Source organism: Triticum aestivum, chromosome 5B, assembly GCF_018294505.1.
Source record: "Triticum aestivum cultivar Chinese Spring chromosome 5B, IWGSC CS RefSeq v2.1, whole genome shotgun sequence".
Classification (NCBI taxonomy): Eukaryota; Viridiplantae; Streptophyta; class Magnoliopsida; order Poales; family Poaceae; genus Triticum; species Triticum aestivum.
Window position 1 is genome coordinate 592,082,827 of NC_057807.1, and position 20,917 is coordinate 592,103,743.

Consider the following 20,917-nt stretch of genomic DNA (forward strand, 5'->3'; position numbering starts at 1 on the left):
GTGGACAACACTCTCCCCTCTCGTTGCTATACATCACCATGATCTTGCGTGTGCGTAGGATTTTTTTTGAAATTACTACGTTTCCCAACAGTGGTATTAGAGCCTGGTTTTATGCGTAGATGTTATATGCACGAGTAGAACACAAGTGAGTTGTGGGTGATATAAGTCATACTGCTTACCAGCATGTCATACTTTGGTTCAGCGGCATTGTGAGATGAAGCGGCCCGGACCGACATTACGTGTATGCTTATGCGAGACTGGTTTCACCGCTACGAGCACTCGTTGTTTAAAGGTGACCGGCGGGTGTCTGTCTCTCTCACTTTAGTTGACCCGAGTGTGGCTACGTCCGGTCCTTGCGAAGGTTAAAACAGCACCAACTTGACGAACTATCGTTGTGGTTTTGATGCGTAGGTAAGAACGGTTCTTGCTCAGCCCGTAGCAGCCACGTAAAATTTGCAACAATAAAGTAGAGGACGTCTAACTTGTTTTTGCAGGGCATGTTATGATGTGATATGGTCAAGACGTGATGCTATATTTTATTGTATGAGATGATCATGTTTTGTAACCAAAGTTATCGGCAACTGGCAGGAGCCATATGGTTGTCGATTTATTGTATGAAATGCAATCGCCCTGTAATGCTTTACTTTATCACTAAGCGGTAGCGATAGTCGTAGAAGCATAAGATTGGCGAGACGACAACGATGCTACGATGGAGATTAAGGTGTCGCGCCGGTGACGATGGTGATCACGACGGTGCTTCAAAGATGGAGATCACAAGCACAAGATGATGATGGCCATATCATATCACTTATATTGATTGCATGTGATGTTTATCCTTTATGCATCTTATCTTGCTTTGATTGACGATAGCACTTTAAGATGATCTCTCACTAATTATCAAGAAGTGTTCTCCCTGAGTATGCACCGTTGTGAAAGTTCTTCGTGCTGAGACACCACGTGATAATCGGGTGTGATAGGCTCTACGTTCAAATACAACGGGTGCAAAACAATTGCACACACAGAATACTCAGGTTAAACTTGACGAGCCTAGCATATGTAGATATGACCTCGGAACACGGAGACCAAAAGGTCGAAGGTGAATCATATAGTAGTTATGATCAACATAGTGATGTTCACCATTGAAACTACTCCATCTCACGTGATGATCGGACATGGTTTAGTTGATTTGGATCACGTGATCACTTAGATGACTAGAGAGATGTCTGTCTAAGTGAGAGTTCTTAAGTAATATGATTAATTGAACTTAAATTTATCATGAACTTAGTCCTGGTAGTATTTTGCAAATAATGTTGTAGATCAATAGCTTGCATTGTTGCTTTCACATGTTTATTTTGATATGTTCCTAGAGAAAATTGTGTTGAAAGATGTTAGTAGAAATGATGCAGATTGGATCCGTGATCTGAGGTTTATCCTCATTGCTGCACAGAAGAATTATGTCCTTAATGCACTGCTAGGTGACAGACCTGTTGCAGGAGCAGATGCAGACGTTATAAACGTTTGGCTAGCTCAATATGATGACTACTTGATAGTTTAGTGCACCATGCTTAACGGCTTAGAATCGGGACTTTAAATACGTTTTGAACGTCATGGACCATATGAGATGATCCAGGAGTTGAAGTTAATATTGTTGGGGAACGTAGTAATTTCAAAAAAAATCCTACGCACACCCAAGATCATGGTGATGGCATAGCAACGAGAGGCGAGAGTGTTGTCCACGTACCCTCGTAGACCGTAAGCGGAAGCGTTATGACAACGCAGTTGATGTAGTCGTACGTCTTCACGATTCGACCGATCCAAGTACCGAACGTACGGCACATCCGAGTTCAGCACACGTTCAGCTCGATGACGAACCCGGGCTCCGATCCAGCCAAGCTTCAGGGATGAGTTCCGTCAGCACGACGGCGTGGTGACGATGATGATGTTCTACCGGCATAGGGCTTCGCCTAAACTCCGCGACGATATGACCGAGGTGGAATATGGTGGAGGGGGGCACCGCACACGGCTAAGGAACAATCCGTAGATCAACTTGTGTGTCTATGGGGTGCCCCCCGCCCCCGTATATAAAGGAGCCAGGGGGGAGGAGGCGGCCGGCCAAGGAGGGCGCGCCAAGGGGGGAGTCCTACTCCCACCGGGAGTAGGATTCCCCCCCTTCCAAGTAGTAGGAGTAGGAGTCAAGGAAAGGGGGAAGAGAAGAGAAGGAAGGAGGGGGCGCAGCCCCTCCCCCTAGTCCAATTCGGACTAGGCCTTGGGGGGCGCCCAACCTCTCCTCTCTCTTTCCCCTAAAGCCCAATAAGGCCCATATACTCCCCGGCGAATTCCCGTAACTCTCTGGTACTTCGAAAAATACCCGAATCACTCGGAACCTTTCCGAACTCCGAATATAGTCGTCCAATATATCGATCCTTACGTCTCGATCATTTCGAGACTCCTCGTCATGTCCCCGATCTCATCCGGGACTCCGAACTCCTTCGGTACATGAAAACTCATAAACTCATAATATAACTGTCATCGTAACATTAAGCGTGCGGACCCTACGGGTTCGAGAACTATGTAGACATGACCTAGAACTATTCTCGGTCAATAACCAATAGTGGAACCTGGATGCCCATGTTGGTTCCTACATATTCTACTAAGATCTTTATCGGTCAAACCGCATAACAACATACGTTGTTCCCTTTGTCATTGGTATGTTACTTGCCCGAGATTTGATCGTCGGTATCCAATACCTAGTTCAACCTCATTACCGGCAAGTCTCTTTACTCGTTCCGTAATGCATCATTCTGTAGCCAACTCATTTGGTCACATTGCTTGCAAGGCTTATAAAGATGTGCATTACCGAGAGGGCCCAGAGATACCTCTCCGACAATCGGAGTGACAAAACCTAATCTCGAAATACGCCAACTCAACATGTACCTTCGGAGACACCTGTAGTACTCCTTTATAATCACCCAGTTATGTCGTGACGTTTGGTAGCACCCAAAGTGTTCCTCCGGTAAACGGGAGTTGCATAATATCATAGTTACAGGAACATGTATAAGTCATGAAGAAAGCAATAGCAACATACTAAACGATCAAGTGCTAAGCTAACGGAATGGGTCAAGTCAATCACATCATTCTCCTAATGATGTGATCCCGTTAATCAAATGACAATTCTTTTGTCCATGGCTAGGAAACATAACCATCTTTGATAAACGAGCTAGTCAAGTAGAGGCATACTAGTGACATTATGTTTGTCTATGTATTCACACATGTATTATGTTTCCGGTTAATACAATTCTAGCATGAATAATAAACATTTACCATGATATAAGGAAATAAATAATAACTTTATTATTGTCTCTAGGGCATATTTCCTTCAAATATTTCAAGCAAATACCCGAGTTGAGAGATATGAAGTCTCCAACAAGTTCTATGGCTAAAAGATGGAGGAGAATCACTCAACTAGTGAGCATGTGCTCAGATTGTCTGGGTACTACAATCGCTTGAATAAAGTGGGAGTTAATCTTCCAGATAAGATAGTGATTGACAGAATTCTCTAGTCATCATCACCAAGTTAGTAGAACTTTGTGATGAACTATAGTATGCAAGGGATGACGAAAATGATTCCCAAGCTCTTCGTGATGTTGAAATCAACGAAGGTAGAAATCAAGAAAGAGCATCAAGTGTTGATGGTTGACAAGATCACTAATTTCAAGAAAAGGGAAAAGGGAAAGAAAGGGAACTTCAACTAGAATGACAAGCAAGTTGTCACTCCCACGAACAAGCCCAAAGCTGAACCAAAGCCTGAAACTGAGTGCTTACACTGCAAAGGAAATGGTCACTGGAAACGGAAATACCCTGAATATTTGGTGGATAAGAAGGATGGCAAACTGAACAAGGGTATATTTTATATACAGGTTATTGATGTGTGCCTTACTAGTGTTTATAGTAGCCCCTAAGTATTTGATACTTGTTCGGTTGCTAAGATTAGTAACTCGAAACAGGTGTTACGGAATAAACAGAGACTAGTTGAAAGGGAAGTGACGGTGAGTGTTGGAAGTAGTTCCAAGATAGATATGATCATCATCGCACACTCCCTATACTTTCAGGATTAGTGTTAAACCTAAATAAATGTTATTTGGCGTTTGTGTTGAGCATTAATATGATTTGATCATGTTTATTGCAAAACAGTTATTCATTTAAAATCAAAGAATAATTGTTGTTCTGTTTACATGAATAAAACCTTCAAATGGTCATACACCCAATGAAAATAGTTTGTTGGATCTCGATCGTAGTGATACACATATTCATAATACTAACGCCAAAAGATGCAAAGTTAGTAATGATAGTGCAACTTATTTGTGGCGCTGCCGTTTGGGTCATATCGGTGTAAAGCGCATGAAGAAACTCCATAAAGATGGATTTTCAGAATCACTTGGTTATGAATCATTTGATGCTTGCGAACCGTGCCTTTTGGGCAAGATGACTAAAACTCCGTTCTCCGGAACAATGGAACGAGCTACTGACTTATTAAAAATAATACATACCGATGTATGTGATCCGATGAGTGTTAAGGCTCGCGGCATGTATCATTATTTTCTGACCTTCACAGATGATTTGAGCAGATATGGGTATATCTACTTGATGAAACATAAGTCTGAAACATTTGAAAAGTTCAAAGAATTTCAGAGTGAAGTGGAAAATCATCGTAACAAGAAAAATAAAGTTTCTACGATCTGATCATGGAGACGAATATTTGAGTTATGAGTTTGGTCTTCATTTAAAACAATGTGAAATAGTTTCGCAACTCACGCCACATGGAACACCACAGCGTTATGGTGTGTCTGAACGTCATAACCGCACTTTATTGGATATGGTGCGATCTATGATGTATCTTACCGATTTACCACTATTATTTTGGGGTTATGCATTAGAGACAGTTGCATTCACTTTAAAAAAGGCACCATCAAAATCCGTTGAGACGACGCCTTATGAACTATGGTTTGGCAAGAAACCAAAGTTGTCATTTCTTAATTTTTGGGGCTGCGATGCTTATGTGAAAAAGTTTCAACCTGATAAGCTCGAACCCAAATCGGAGAAGTGTGTCTTCATAGAATACCCAAAGGTAATTATTGGGTACACCTTCTAGCACAGATCCGAAGACAAGTTATTCGTTGCTAAGATGGATCCTTTCTAGAGAAGAAGTTTCTCTCAAAAGAAGTGAGTGGGAGGAAAGTAGAACTTGATGAGGTAATTGTACCTTCTTCCTTATTGGAAAGTAGTTCATCACAGAAATCAGTTCCAGTGATTCCTACACCAATTAGTGAGGAAGTTAATGATGATGATCATGAAACTTCAGATCAAGTTGCTACCAAACCTCGTAGGTCTTCCAGAGTAAGATCCGCACCAGAGTGGTACGATAATCATGTTCTGGAAGTCATGTTACTAGACCATGATGAACCTACGAACTATGAGGAAGCGATGATGAGCCCAGATTCCGCGAAATGGCTTGAGGCCATAAAATCTGAGATATGATCCATGTATGAGAACAAAGTATGGACTTTGATTGACTTGCTCGATGATCAGCAAGCCATGTTAAATAAATAAATCTTCAAGAGGAAGACGGACACTGATAGCAGTGTTACTATCTACTAAGCTCGACTTGTTGCGAAAGGTTTTCGACAAGTTCAAGGTGTTGAATACGATGAGATTTTCTCACTCGTATCGATGCTTAAGTCTGTCTGAATCATGTTAGCAATTGCCTTATTTTATGAAATCTGGCAAATGGATGTCAAAATTGCATTCCTTAATGGATTTTTTAAAGAAGAGTTGTATATGATGCAACCAGAAGGTTTTGTCAATCCTAAAGGTGCTAACAAAATGTGCAAGCTCCAGTGATCCATCAATGGACTGGTGCAAGCATCTCGGAGTTGGAATATACGCTTTGATGAGTTGATCAAAGCATATGGTTTTATACAGACTTTTGGAAAAGACCTGTATTTACAAGAAAGTGAGTGGGAGTAGGGATGTAAACGGATCGGATCGGATCGGATAATGCTTGTACCATATCCTTTACCATTTTTTTGGTCGGATTCGGAGCGGAGCGTATAATGACCGGATGCGGATTTGAATGCGGATTATGTCGGACTACGGATTCGGAAAGGAGGCGGAGCAAATTCGGACCGGAAACGGACAAAAATTATCGGATGATACGTGCAAAGACATGATTTATTTCTACTAAGCAAACAATATGAAAACATGTTTTCATCCAAGCGCATAACACTAGAGAGTGGCATTTTAAAGTTATAAATCACCAGTATAGCAACAATATGCAGTACCGATAATATGCTGATAGCATTACACATAGTGTCCAAGACGAAGGTCGTACTTAAGAAATATTTAATCCAATCGAAGTTTTTATTTATTATGAAAGGCAAGTATCCAATCAAGTATGTAGAAGCCGGTAATCATCCTTGATTTCTCTTGAACATGGTGTTCTTCCAATCCACTGGCATCACCCTGTGAGAATGATAAGAGATATTAGATCATTAGATGCTACACTTGACAGTAAGAGAAATTATTGATACTTGGCTGTGGACAATTAAGTAGTTCAGACACACATGTAACAGTTCTGAGGTGTATATATCCACATGATTAATTTGTAACTCTTAGAGTACGTGTATATAGTGAGAAGAGAAACATCAAGCATCAGATATTGCATGCATCGATGCACGTACTGTACATAGATGACTAATTCAACAAGCACGTACTATACATAGATGACTAATTCAATTATATTGATATCTAGTCGGTAACTAGCAACATACATATCAAATCATGATTCATGAGTACAGATGTATATATAAATGTAAATCTAATCTGATCGGCATGTGATTCGTAACTAGCAAGTAGCAGCACACATATAAAAGGCATATATCAGTAAACTAATCCATATGTGCAAAGAGGATACAGGCTGATAGTATATACTAATATACATCAGAGAATTGTTGGTACAATTGCATACCTAAACTTCTTGCTCCTGATGCACTTGATCAGCCTCTTATTCAATATCCGTTCCTTTATTATCCTATGTATCAGCAACATGCAATTTAAGGAAAATATTGTTATTACTTTAGAAAAATAAAATAGCAGTAATGTTGAAGAGGTAATCAGACATACTTGCATAGCTAGCCTCTCCCCTAAAGTTGAAGTACTCATGGTATAATCGAAATTGTCATCATCAATGTCAGCTTCTGCTTGTTGCTACAAAGTCCAGGGAAAATATTGGCATTAGATCATGTATAGGGCATTAATGATCATGAAGGCAAGTCTCTTCCAAAATGAGTAAGAGTGGTAGAGAGGGCAGAGCCTTACCTTTTCGTCAAGCTGTTCCTCAAGACTCATATTAGCAACAAGTGTTTCCACAACCTCCAGATCGTTCACAATAGAACCAAGTCTATCCCCTTTTTTATTGTTATTTTTCCTAGATGCAGCAACCCAGTCTTTTGTACATATTAATGCTTCTACCACATAGGGGTCAAGACGACTGCGGAATGGATCAATAACACGACCACCGGCACTGAAAGCTGCTTCCGAGGCAACAGTGGACACTTGTATGGCCAAAACATCACGAGCAAGCATTGATAACACAGGATATACATCTTGATGTGTTTTCCACCATGATAAGATATCAAAGTTCTCAAAAACAACCTTTGAAAGCCTTACTGTAACTTCTGCCATGTACTTATCCAAGTCAGTGACACCTTCATTGGACCCATGAGTGCCCTGCTGAGACAGAAAATAATCATCTTCATCTTCTACCATAAGATCAGTATTGCCTTCTTGGGAAGTGGTAGTACAGCTAGGTCCATCAGTGCTCTGTGCATATTCATTCTGATATGCTTGGTACATCTGCTTCACAGCAATAATCAACTCTTCTACTTTACCACAATACAGTAGTTCCCCATGAACCTTTCTCATGTAATGTTCAATTCCACTTCTCTTGTATCTAGGGTCAAGAAAGAAGGCAACCGCAAGAGCAAGATTTGACTTCCTCCAGTACTTATCAAATTTAGTTTGCATAGAACCTGCCATCTTTTTAATAGTAGTATCACTACTTTTACGCCAACCAGAAATTAAAGCCTTGATCTCACAGAAGCCTTTGTAGAATAAGTTTGCTGTTGGATATTGATTACCTGATAGCAGAGTAGTGAGATCATCAAACTTCTTCAAGCATCTACAAAGGGTAAGCGCCTTGTCCCAATCATCAGCTGTTGGAGCAAACTTGTCAAACTTCTTTTTGTCAATCTCATGCAACCTATCAAAGCCCTTCTTATAATATAGGACATCACTCAACATGTGGTATGTAAAATTCCACCTTGTTTGGACATCCAGCCGTAGACCTTTTTCTGTGGACAACCCACACTCAGATGCACACTTATAGAATTCCTCCTCCAACTGAGGCGATGATTTTACTGCCAAAACAAATGCCTTAACACCCCAAACTGCATTTGAAATCTGATCAAGACCATCTCTAGCAACCAAATTAAGAACATGATTTGCACATCTCACATGAAAGAATTCACCATCACATACTAGAGGGGAATACTCTTTTAGTGTACTAATGACATGTTTAACACAAACTTCATTTGAAGATGCATTGTCCAAAGTAAGAGAAAACATTTTTTTCTCAATAAACCAGCGCAAAATGCAAGCAATAAATTCTCCAGACATGTTAAGACCAGTATGGCGCCCTTCTACATGCATAAATTTGATGATCCTTTTCTGAATAATCCATTCATCATCAATCCAATGCACAGTGACACACATGTACCCTTTATTCTGATTTGATGTCCACATGTCCATTGTGGTGCTAAAATGCCAGTTAATTGTTTTGAAATACTCATACAGCTTATCCTTTTCTGTTTCAAACATAGCCACTATTTCATTTTTAACTGTGTTACGGTTCTTCAGAGGAAATGAAGGGCGCAAGGATTTGATGAAGTCACGGAAGTATTCATGCTCAACAATATTGAAGGGATATTCATGCATGATTATTGCCAAGTAGAGCTTTCTCAAGGAAGACTCTTGATCATACTTATAAGCCTCAACAGCAACAGAACCATGTTCCTTCTTCTCTACTTTGAGCAACTGTTGGCCTGACTTCACACTATGCATCTTAATATGGCTCAAGAAGACTGATGTCCCATTCCTGCTATTTCTCCTTGCATCATAAGTGCAGTACTTGCATTTAGCCATTCTTCCTTAACTTTCTTGCCATCTACCTCCACCAACTTGAAAAACTTATCAAAATGGTCCCAACATTCTGATGTGGTCTTCTTCTGTTTCTTCCCTACAGGCTCATCTACTCCAGCATCCTGATTATCACCCTCCAGATCAATCACTTCATTGGCAGCTTCATTGCCACTGCCAATATTCGGCGGTTCTTCATCTTGACTTTCAGCTGGGGGTGATACAACCATACTCTGAACTGCACTTGTTCTTGTAGATGTTGATCTTTTCCCAAATATCTTTTTCAGACGATCTATAAAAAGAATAACAATACAGAAGTAATCAGTCACTTTTTACTGATCAAAGGAATTAATACTTAGAAGGATCGGCAAGAAAGACACTAAACAACATAAATTCAGTGTTTTGTAGTCTATTAAGATAAAGCCTACTCGACTACTACAAACTTGCCCAATGTCATGTATGGGTGTCGATCATGGCCGCGAGCAACACTGATTTTTCTCTGCATGGTGATCTAAACTGAATAGTATATGTGGGTGCCGAAGTGAAGTGGCATGCTGCAGTTTGCCAGCAACTGAAGCTAACTTACACATGTGCCAGTCTATCCTGCTGAGTTGAATCGGCTGGGTGCGTCGGTTCAATGTTTAAATCAGATTGTGTTGCCAAGTGGATCTTGTATAAATGTTCAGGAATTTGTGTACAGGATCTTGTATAAATGTTTAGGAATAAGTGTTGGCCGAAACCAAATACCACTGTCTCTGTCTGTCTCCTCTATTTTTCAGTTACTCTGTTTTTGTCTAAAAGTCTGAAGCATACGTCTTTCTGAAACACGGCATGTGTGTGAGTCCATAAAAAGAAGACAGAGATGAGAGAGATTGTGAGGGTCTGATGATTCAGCAAGACGTGTAGGTGCAAGAAGCTAACCCAAGGCCCAAGCAAGCAAGCAATCGGATTGATTTCTAGAGCTAGCTATTAGATTCATTGCTTTCAACCTGGTGAGTTTAGAGGAGTATGTGCGTACCGGCGTACGTGCTACTGGTCAAGTTCTATCAGCGTGTTACCAATGGCGAGCTGCGTCGATGCGAACCCACGTAGGATCCATGCAAATCGCCATCAAGATTCAAGGCGACGGACGTTTCCCATCGTCACTTCCAGACTGCCGATCATGGCTGTGAGAAGCGTCGGCCACGCCCGTCGAGGCTCTATGATGTTGGAGTGCCTTTTTTCATGGTGTGGGCGTGCTGCTGCTCACGGCGTCCATTGACAGCCGGACATGATCATAGATAGGATCGTCGTTGCTCTAACTTGCGCAAGACTATGTGCATCTAAGAATTCACTTACCTCTGTTGTTGGCACCAACTGATTGGCCACGGGCATCTTTGACCATCGTTCAACCACCGGACTATCGAGAGATCAGAGATGCAGCTGGCGGCCGGGGAGAAGCAACAATGCAAGATGGCGATGGAGAGAGGGATATGATATGATGCGCTATCGCCGTCGGCCGATGTGCTACCAATTTTACAAGCGGTGATTGTGTACGAGATTATGGTAGAGTATATGGGGAGACTGCAAATCAACAATTATTAACTTAAATGGGTGGGCATATGGACCAGCTCGTCTGGGCTTATTTTATCGGATATAATCCGGTTTTCTTACCTCGGATAATCCGCAAAAAATAGCGGATAATCCACATCCGTCGGATACTAGTGATACCATATCCGCTACCATATCCGCCGGATGTCCGATTGATTGAAATCCGTATCCGCATCCATATCCGGCGTTTTCACATAATTGCATACCATATCCTCAAAAACGGATGCGGATTCGGCGCGGAAATTATCCGTACCATTTACGTCCCTAAGTGGGAGCACTACAGCCTTTCTGATAAGTATATGTGAATGACATATTATTAATTGGAAATGATGTAGAATTTTCTGAAAAGCATAAAGGAGTGTTTGAAAGGAGTTTTTCAAAGAAAGACCTCGGTGAAGCTGCTTACACATTAAGCATCAAGATCTATATAGATAGATCAAGATGCTTGATAAGATTTTTTCAATGAGTACATACCTTGATAATATTTTGAAGTAGTTCAAAATGGAACAGTCAAAGAAGGAGTTCTTGACTGTGTTGCAAGGTGTGAAATTGAGTAAGACTCAAGATCCGACCATGGCAGAAAATAAAAAGAGAATGAAAAGTCATTCCCTATGCCTCAGTCATAGGTTCTATAAAGTATGCTATGCTGTAAACCAGACTTATTGTATACCTAGCTCTGAGTTTGGCAAAGGAATACAATTTTGATCTAATAGTAGATCACTGGACAGCAGTCAAGAATATCCTTAGTGAGGACTAAGGAGATGTCTCTCGATTATGGAGGTGATAAAAGAGTTCGTCGTAAAAGTTACATCGGTGCAAACTTTTTCACTGATCCAGATGACTCTAAGTCGCAATCTGGATACATATTGAAAGTGGGAGCAATTAGCTAGAGTAGCTCCGTGCAAAGCATTGTAGACATAAAATATTTGCAAAATACATACGGCTCTGTATGTGACAGACCTGTTGACTAAACTTCTCTCACGAGCAAAACATGATCATACCTTAGTACTCTTTGGGTGTTAATCACATAGCAATGTGAACTAGATTGTTGACTCTAGTAAACCCTTTGGGTGTTGGTCACATGACGATGTGAATTATGGGTGTTAATCGTATACAGATATGAATATTGGTGTTAAATCACATGATGATGTGAACTAGATTATTGACTCTAGTGCAAGTGGGAGACTGAAGGAAATATGCCCTAGAGGCAATAATAAAGTTATTATTTATTTCCTTATATCATGATGAATGTTTATTATTCATGCTAGAATTGTATTAACCGGAAACATGATACATGTGTGAATACATAGACAAACTAAGTGTCACTAGTATGCCTCTACTTGACTAGCTCGTTTATCAAAGATGGTTATGTTTCCTAGCCATGGACAAAGAGTTGTCATTTGATTAACGGGATCACATCATTAGGAGAATGATGTGGTTGACTTGACCCATCCCGTTAGCCTAGCACTTGATCGTTTAGTATGTTGCTATTGCTTTCTTCATGACTTATACAAAGTTCCTACAACTATGAGATTATGCAACTCCCGTTTACCGGAGGAACACTTTGTGTGCTACCAAACGTCACAATGTAACTGGGTGATTATCAAGGAGCTCTACAGGTGTCTCCAAAGGTAGATGTTGAATTGGCATATTTCGAGATTAGGTTTTTGTCACTTTGATTGTCGGAGAGGTATCTCTGGGCCCTCTCGGTAATGCACATCACTATAAGCCTTGCAAGCAGTGTGATCAATGAGTTGATTACGGAATGATGCATTACATAACGAGTAAAGAGACTTGCCAGTAACGAGATTGAAGTAGGTATTGGATACCGACGATCAAATCTCGGGCAAGTAACATACCTATGACAAAGGGAACAACGTATGTTGTTATGTGGTTTGACCGATAAAGATCTTCATAGAATATGTGGGAGCCAATATGAGCATCTAGGTTCCGCTATTGGTTATTGACCGGAAACGTGTCTCGGTCATGTCTACATTGTTCTCGAACCCGTAGGGTCCACACGCTTAAGGTTTCGATGACAGTTATATTATGAGTTTATGAGTTTTGATGTACCGAAGTAGTTCGGAGTCCCGGATGAGATCGGGGACATGACGAGGAGTCTCGAAATGGTCGAGACATAAAGATCGATATATTGGACGATTATATTCGGAGTTCGAAAAGGTTCCGAGTGATTCGGGTATTTTTCGGAGTACCGGAGAGTTACGGGAATTCGTCGGGGAGTATATGGGCCTTATTGGGCTTTAGGAGAAAGAGAGAGGAGAGGTTGGGCGCCCCCCCCCCCCCCCCCAAGGCCTAGTCCGAATTGGACTAGGGGGAGGGGCTGCGCCCCCTCCTTCCTTCTCTTCTCTTCGCCCTTTCCTTGACTCCTACTCCTACTACTTGGAAGGGGGGGTGGAATCCTACTCCCGGTGGGAGTAGGACTCCTCCTTGGCGCGCCCTCCTTGGCCGGCCGCCCCCTCCCCCTTGGCTCCTTTATATACGGGGGCAGGGGGGCACCTCTAGACACACAAGTTGATCTTCATGATCGTTCCTTAGCCGTGTGCGGTGCCCCCCTCCACCATATTCCACCTCGGTCATATCGTTGCGGTGCTTAGGCGAAGCCCTGCGTCGGTAGAACATCATCATCGTCACCACGCCCTCGTGCTGACGAAACTCATCCCCAACACCCTGCTGGATCGGAGTCCGGGGATCGTCATCGAGCTGAACGTGTGTTGAACTCGGAGGCGCCGTACGTTCGGTGCTTGGATCGGTTGGATCGTGAAGACGTACGACTACATCAACCGCGTTGTCATAACGCTTCCGCTTTCGGTCTACGAGGGTACATGGACAACACTCTCCCCTCTCGTTGCTATGCATCACCATGATCTTGCGTGTGTGTAGGATTTTTTTTGAAATTACTACGTTCCCCAACACACACTTCAAGGTAAACTTCACACAACCCCCAATAGCTTGCTCTATTCCCTGATTCGATATGTGGGCTGGTTGGTTAAATATTGCATGAGCAAAAAAGGGCTCAATATTGCCTGAATTGTTATATTCAAGTTTTTGCTTAGAAGAAACCCATATAAAGGTGCAAACATTTTTATCTATTTTTTGCTTCTTGAGTTTTGAGTATGGGTGGCCAATAAATCAATCTGTTTTTTCACCTGCATACACCATTAGCCTCAGGAGATACATGTCCAAAATCCAAAGCAAAAGCTAAAATCAGAAATTCAAGAGGGTTATGTTTTTTTTTCATGCAACCAAATAAACATGAGTTGCCTCTAAACCATTCCCTACTTGCCCAAACATTATAGAAACTTGCCTAGATATGTGAATAGCCAGAAGCACAAGCAACACAACAGCTACATGTATGGCAAAGCCCCAGATAGATACATTGCCCAAAATTTAGTAGCAAAATTCACAACGAAAACACAGCAACTACTGCTACTGCTACAATTCCGCAACTTGTAGTTCAAGGAGATATTTGCCCCAAAAAATCACTAGTAACAGCCAAACCCTGTAACTTTCAAGACCTCTTTTCTCCTTAATTTATTTTTCTACCACACAAGAAACATGAGCTGCCTGCATTTTTTTTCTTCCTGATTGCCTACACATATACACAACTTGCCCAAAAGCTTTGCCAAGCTTGACGATCAATCAAAAAACAGCAGCCTTGTGCAACCTACAACACTCTGCAGATACCTGAAAAAAATCCAAGCATAAACTAGAATAGCACTTTCAAGAGAGGGCTTTCCTGTATTTTCAGCACGAGTTGCCTCAAAATCATTCCAGACTTGCCTGCACATCGTACCAACTTGCCCAAAAAACACATTATTTTGCATGCATAATGTCTTGGTAGTTCTTTTTTGCAGTTCCACAAGCATTAACTGCCATGTTGTTCTATATTCCCTCACTAATAGACCCTTGGTTCCACAGAGTTTTGTAAAAGAGGAGCTGAGAGGGACACATCAAGATGGAAGTTCACTTTTCAGGTCCATGGCCAGCAAAGCGTGGGACAACAGTTGTGGCAATGGAGAACAGGGTAGATGGAGAAGGGGAGGTCAAGGAGAGGAGGTTTGGGGAGCTGTGACTGGGAAGGTGAAAGTGGCACGAGGTACTACTGAGACCATGCCATGATCGCTAATGGTTACGAGCACTAATGACCATTAGGAGGGTTTGGTGCGTCGGCTGTCATGATTGCTTATGTCATTAGGAGGAGTAGCAGTTACGATCATGACATATTCTCCCTTGGAGGCCATGTGCGTGAGGGACTGTTTCTTTCCTTTTTTGGTTTGCCAGTTGGATATGGGAGAGGTCCACTACTAATTTAAGGGTGTGTACCCTGGGCCGCTAGCCAGCCAACGGTTGCTGGCTAGTCGCGTCCGAAATACTCTGGGATGAAGCTGTCGTACACAGTAAAGTGTGTACTTTTTTTCTGACCCATTCCAGTAATATCCCTGAGAACATTTATCTTATCTGTAAGAGCAACAGGAACAGGAGTCATGATCAGGGGCCTTGGGCAAAACAGGGGCATAGTATCAGTGGAAGGTGCATTGTACAGTATATCCATACACTGTAACAGCTAGTACAATATATAGTATTGGTTTCAAAGAGACAGTGAGGATGTGCAGGCACCATTATTTCAGATGAACTCATGACGACAAATTGTTTGTTTTTCAGGCACGGAGATTATTCAGTTAAGGTTGTGGCGAGAAAGAATCACAAATTCAGAATGCAATGTCTAAGGCCCTGTTTGTTTAAAAAGTCCTAGGACTTTTTTTTAGTCCCAAGTAAAAAGTCTCTAGTCCCTACCTGTTTGTTTTCAGGGACTAAAAGGGACTAGAGGATAATAAATGACATGCTAAAAAACCATGTTGCCCCTAATAATGAACTAGTACAGATGTGGATAAGGTAAGGTGGGGGGCAGGACGGGGAAAAGTCCCAAAAAGACTCTCATATAGGGTCTTCTTCTTTTTAGTCCCAAATGCCTAGTTTAGTCCCTAAAAGTCCATCCCGTTTGGTAAAAAAGTCTCTAAGAGGGACTTTTTCTAGTCCCTACATCAAAAAGTCCCTGGAAACAAACACCCCTAAGATAGTAAGATGGCCTTTATGGAATGAAGTACTCTGGGGCCAGGGACGAAACAGAGCACGCATGCAGGAAACAGAGGAGCTGCTTCATGCATGCTCTGTTTCCGGCAACCAATGCAAGCCTTTATTTCTTCTTCTTTTTTGACAGCCATCTTATTACATGGTCTAGATGATAATTTGGCTGTTTTAAAATTTAGACCATAATGGGAAAGAAGAAATTTAGACCACCTTATTACAGCTGGGTATATGCAATATGCTCCTCTCAGCTCCTGTTACTGTCATAGTTGGTAACACACCGATGATCTCAGCAATTATATTTCTTGCATAATCGTTCGCTGTAAAGGTGTGGTGTTAAATTAAACTGTGTCGTATCATACCAGAAATGAGAAGGACGGAGGGTTGTTGGTAATTCTTCGAAAGACCATTTTTTTCCAAATGCACTCTTGGCTTGAAGAAGCATCAGAAGATGAGCTTTGAGAGCTTTCCATGTCGCACAGATTTGGATGTGAGCTTTCCATATGTCACAGGCCCATCACATATTTCCTAGGCTTTTCGCCTTTTTCTCTTCTTTTTTTCCAACCGGGTATCCCCTTTCCATTAATCGCTCAACGGAAAGGTAGCATTATCCAGCATTTTACAACCATTTAAACACCAACGCACCACCTATGATCAGGAAACTAGGAAAGACGGAGCGAGTTGGGGCACTACCAGGAAACCTGCTATAGATGCCCGACCTCGAAACACCTATCACAGGACAAAAACCCACACCACCGAAACTACCCAAACAGTATCATAGCAGTCTCACAAGACAGCATCAAGCAGCAGAAGAGGTTATAATAAACCGTCACGTCATCATTACACAAATCAACGACGGTGAGGACATATGCAACAGGCGCCTCTTGTGCCTGCATACCCCTTTTAATCGTCTCTAAACATCCTCTAATTAGTATGTAGTACAGTATATTACAAGCATGTCAATCCTAGAACAACGGGAGCAAACCACAACACACCAAATTCCTAGCTATGAACATGTTTATTTATTTAATCACTGTGCCTTCTTCTAAGTCACGGCTGTCGCGGTATCATCACAGCAACTCTTGGTGCCGCCCACAAGCAGCAAAGCCCTTATATAAGCTCAAGTTCCATCTGAAACTGGAGAAAGGACAAATCACTCAAGCTCAGGTTCCAGTTCCAGTGAATTAGATGGCCAGTGAGCAGACAGACAACTGAACCGACCTTATAAGCTCAGGTTCCATCTGAAATTGGGGAAAGGAGAAGTCAGGCTATAGAAATCTCGTGAATCAACGTAACACGAATCACTCAAGAATTAAGTTTCAACAATAAAAACAGTGTACATACATGACATGAGCTTCTCCTCAGGACATGTCAGCACCATGCAGAAGACACGACCAACACTCTGCTCTTCCAACCAAGGTAAAGGACCCCGTCCCTCTCCTCAAGCCTGTAGCAACTGTGGTAGCTATCCAGCAGCGTTTTGATGGTGTTGTTCACCACCGAACTCAGAGGGTACGGCCTGAATCCAGCCATTGCAAACCTCGCCTTCCATTTCCCAAACACCTCGTGCCTCTCAACCCTTTCAGCACCCTCGCACGCGATCAAATTGACGATATCCCTTGCGACACAGTGCTGCTCCGTGCTAATCCGTCTCTTGTCATCCCTTGGGAGAGCAACGTCTATTGACTCAAACATTGCCGTATAGTAGTCGAGAGTCTCCAAGTACCTTGGCAAGAATGCACTTGTGTTTGTGTTCGACTCCTGCTCAACAAGAGTCACCACCCTAGGGGACAGGCTCTTGATCATTCTTACGATCCTGTCCCGGTGATTTTCCATGCTCACACTTTCATCAGGAGTATGGTGCAGCTGATAGGCAAAATTCACTACAATAGCCTCCCCAGGTCTTATGTCAAGATGCTGAATATAAACCTCATGGCTAGCAGCATGAATAGCATTGAACTCAAAGGGCAGGCCACACGATGCAGACACACTGTGCAATCTTGTCCCAACCATATCCAGTCCACCACCTCGGGCATAAGCAGAGTTTGAGTCATCTATACCAGTGATTCTTAGGAATGGTGGACCCCCAGGCCTCGCTGCAAGAGCCTGAATGATAGTTATCCACTGGCTTCCCTGTGCGATTTGGAAATCGATGATGTGAACGAAGTTCTCGCCTTTGATAGCCTCTGCTATGGCACCATTGGCTGACATGTAACCAAACTTGTAGAATGGGCAGATCTCACAGAGGAGATGCATGTAAGACATGAGCTCAGAGCTTGTAGGTTCTTTGCACTTCAAGGATTTATACAGCTTACTTCCAGAGAAAGAGAGCCTGGCCACAAGGCCTTCCAACATATACGCTCCTAGGCGTTGCATTGGATCTCCAGAGACAGACACCAGCTGACCTAGCTCAGATATCAATAGTTCTGTCGCATACATATCATTCGCAGCAACAGCCTTACCGCATGCTATGATCACCTGCTTCAAGTCTCCCGTGTCAATTCCCAAAAGCTGTCTCCAGTTATCTTGTTTCAAAGGATGGTTGGCTTGCAATAAGCTCTCGGGGCTGTCAAAGGCTATGTCCAATTCAGGTCCAAGAATTGCATTTTCTAGCTCCTTTAGTTTACTCTGGAAATCCGGTATCTCGGTAACACATGAAGCAGTTGGGGGTGAATCATATGTGTGGTATGAGTGGCTATCATTCTGAGACAGGGGGCTCCCACTTATAGGGGAGATGCTATGAGAAGATGTGGAGCTCTGTGTAGGATAAACACCATTTGCCGATGATGATTCGAGTGTGCAGTACTGTGCTTCAAATACTTGAGGATTGGAACTAATTTTCTGTGACCCATCACCTGAAGATGTGTAGTGAACATCCAGATGATTTTGCATCATATAGAACCGTCCATTTTCTGCTAAAGGCACCGAGTTGTTGTAGTACGCCATTTGTGAATCATCTGAGCATCTATACGTACGTTCTGAAGCCTTAGCTGACATACTGGTGATTGCAACCTTGTGGGACAAGCTCAAAATGAAGTTGATCCTGCCATCTTTAAAGTAAGTATAATTAGTATGTTACTATCACCATCAAAATCACAGAATCCAAGGAAGGAATGGATAAGCGCATCCTGAGTCAATTTTGAATTTAACACCTGAACTCACATCAATTTTACATGGGCATATGGTTTTGAACCAAATTATATTTCAGAAAGTATAGAGCAAATGCAATGAAGACCATATGTTCAAGTAGACAAACATCATTTCAACAAACTCATATCAATTTAATTGTTGACCAAACATTGTCAAGCCACATCTATTTGAAGCTGATGTTTCTAACCATTTCACGGTAAGAACTAAGAAGAAGCAAGTTCACCATATGCTTTCTTGCCACTCCTTGTTTAGCTACCAATATTTTGCTAAAACAATTGCGAATCAAACAGACTAAACGCAGGTTTTTAGATGAAGGAAAGCTCTTATTGAACCTCAGAAAATCACATCAAGACGATTCAATTACTGAGATTCTATTTTGAAATACATCAATAGCAGCTCACATTTAAGGCCATAGTTCCACCATGTATACGCCCCGTCGCCCCCCACGGCACATGGGTGGCTTGTGCATAACCCTGCTTCTGGCTGGCTGAGTGGCTGTGCAGAAGCCAGGTAGCAAAATGAACGACTGACACGAATGCATTATTCTGTGGTCAATTTAGGCTCAACTTTATTCCCAGTTTGCTTTTAGACCTTTTGTTTTATCTTCCTTTCCTTTTAGATTATGTTGAATCGCCTTGTGGTAATTCGTTTTTGTTTTGTTTTGTTTGGTCGTTGTATCTCCGGTGCTACCTTAGCGATCTGTTGCAGGCGTGTTCTAGAAAGAAAGAAAATCATCCCCAATTTAGTTGTCTTTTCATCTGGACAGCATAGCCAATAGCAACCAGCAACAATCCAATCAATGAAAAACTCAGCAAATTAGAAGGAAATGCATTTTTTTAAAAGAAACTAGGCAATACTTCCATTTCCAATCCGTCGAGAAGAAGCCTATCAAATTGGGAAAAAGATCAAATTATGAACATGAGGGTGAGCAGGCCATGGGACTTGAAGGAAGCGGATGAGCAGACAAGCAATGGCATATCAAGAAGAGGGCATAAATTAAATTACAGATCTTTCTCTTAAAAGTAAGGAAACACATTATTAGCACTGGCAAATTATTAGTTGTACTGAGCCGCGGACAAAATAGACTTTTATGTATACAAAGAAAAATAATACACGATTGTGACTAGAGATAGCAGAGGCAAACAGCTAAACCTAGTTTATTCTTCCTAGGTGCGGCGTGGGGACATTTTTTGGAGGGGCAAACCGAGGACAAATTTCATGAAATTAATCAGCAGCAGCAACAGCGCAAAACGCCATGAACTAACAAAAAATTCAAGACCGGCCAACGAGTAGCAGGGCTGCTGAGCAACATGAATCACATCACAAGCAAAACAAGAAGTGCAAGAAAGACAGGGCAGGGGGGGGGGGGGGGGGGGCATACCTATGCGGCCATGAAGAAACAGGCGGCGGCGCCGGGGAGGATCTCGGATTCTTGGCCCGGACAGCGGGAGAAGCAAGAGGCAGGTGGTTGGGCGGTCGGGGTCGGGGGTGGAGGCGCTCCGAGTAGTACAAGAGCTGGAAGGAGGCGGGGAGGAGATAGGGGGGATGGACGGAGCAGGCGGGGAGAGGAGGGGGAGGAGGGGAAGGAAATGGGTGATGGAGACGGGTGGATGGTGGCCTCTGGACTCTGGTTGATTAATAAAATAAGTAAAGTGGCAGCAGCATTACCAGCCGGCAGAACCGGCGGTGGGCCACTGCTGGAGGCCGCCGATATTTTGCCCCGGGGATACAGTAGCGGCAGCGATTTGGGGCGGCGGCTCTGACAGGTCGGGAGTTGTGAATTGGAGGTTTCAGAAGAAAAAATGGAGTTGTGAATTGG

The 20,917-nt window shown here is 42.5% G+C and overlaps 1 protein-coding gene across 1 annotated transcript; it reads right to left on the reverse strand.

Moving 5' to 3' along the window:
• Positions 1-16,747: 16,747 nt before the first annotated feature.
• LOC123113478 (scarecrow-like protein 21) lies at positions 16,748-20,699 on the reverse strand. The gene is made up of 3 exons (XM_044534716.1): positions 20,480-20,699; positions 17,293-18,998; positions 16,748-17,189 (listed from the first exon to the last, which is right to left on the reverse strand). Exon 2 carries the CDS (start codon positions 18,943-18,945, stop codon positions 17,320-17,322), a length of 1,626 nt encoding a protein of 541 aa, XP_044390651.1. The 5' UTR covers positions 18,946-18,998; positions 20,480-20,699; the 3' UTR covers positions 16,748-17,189; positions 17,293-17,319.
• Positions 20,700-20,917: the final 218 nt, after the last annotated feature.

Excerpts from the sequence above, each read along its gene's own strand:
- LOC123113478 (XM_044534716.1), bottom strand. The coding sequence starts at position 18,945 with ATGTCAGCTAAGGCTTCAGAACGTACGTATAGATGCTCAGATGATTCA.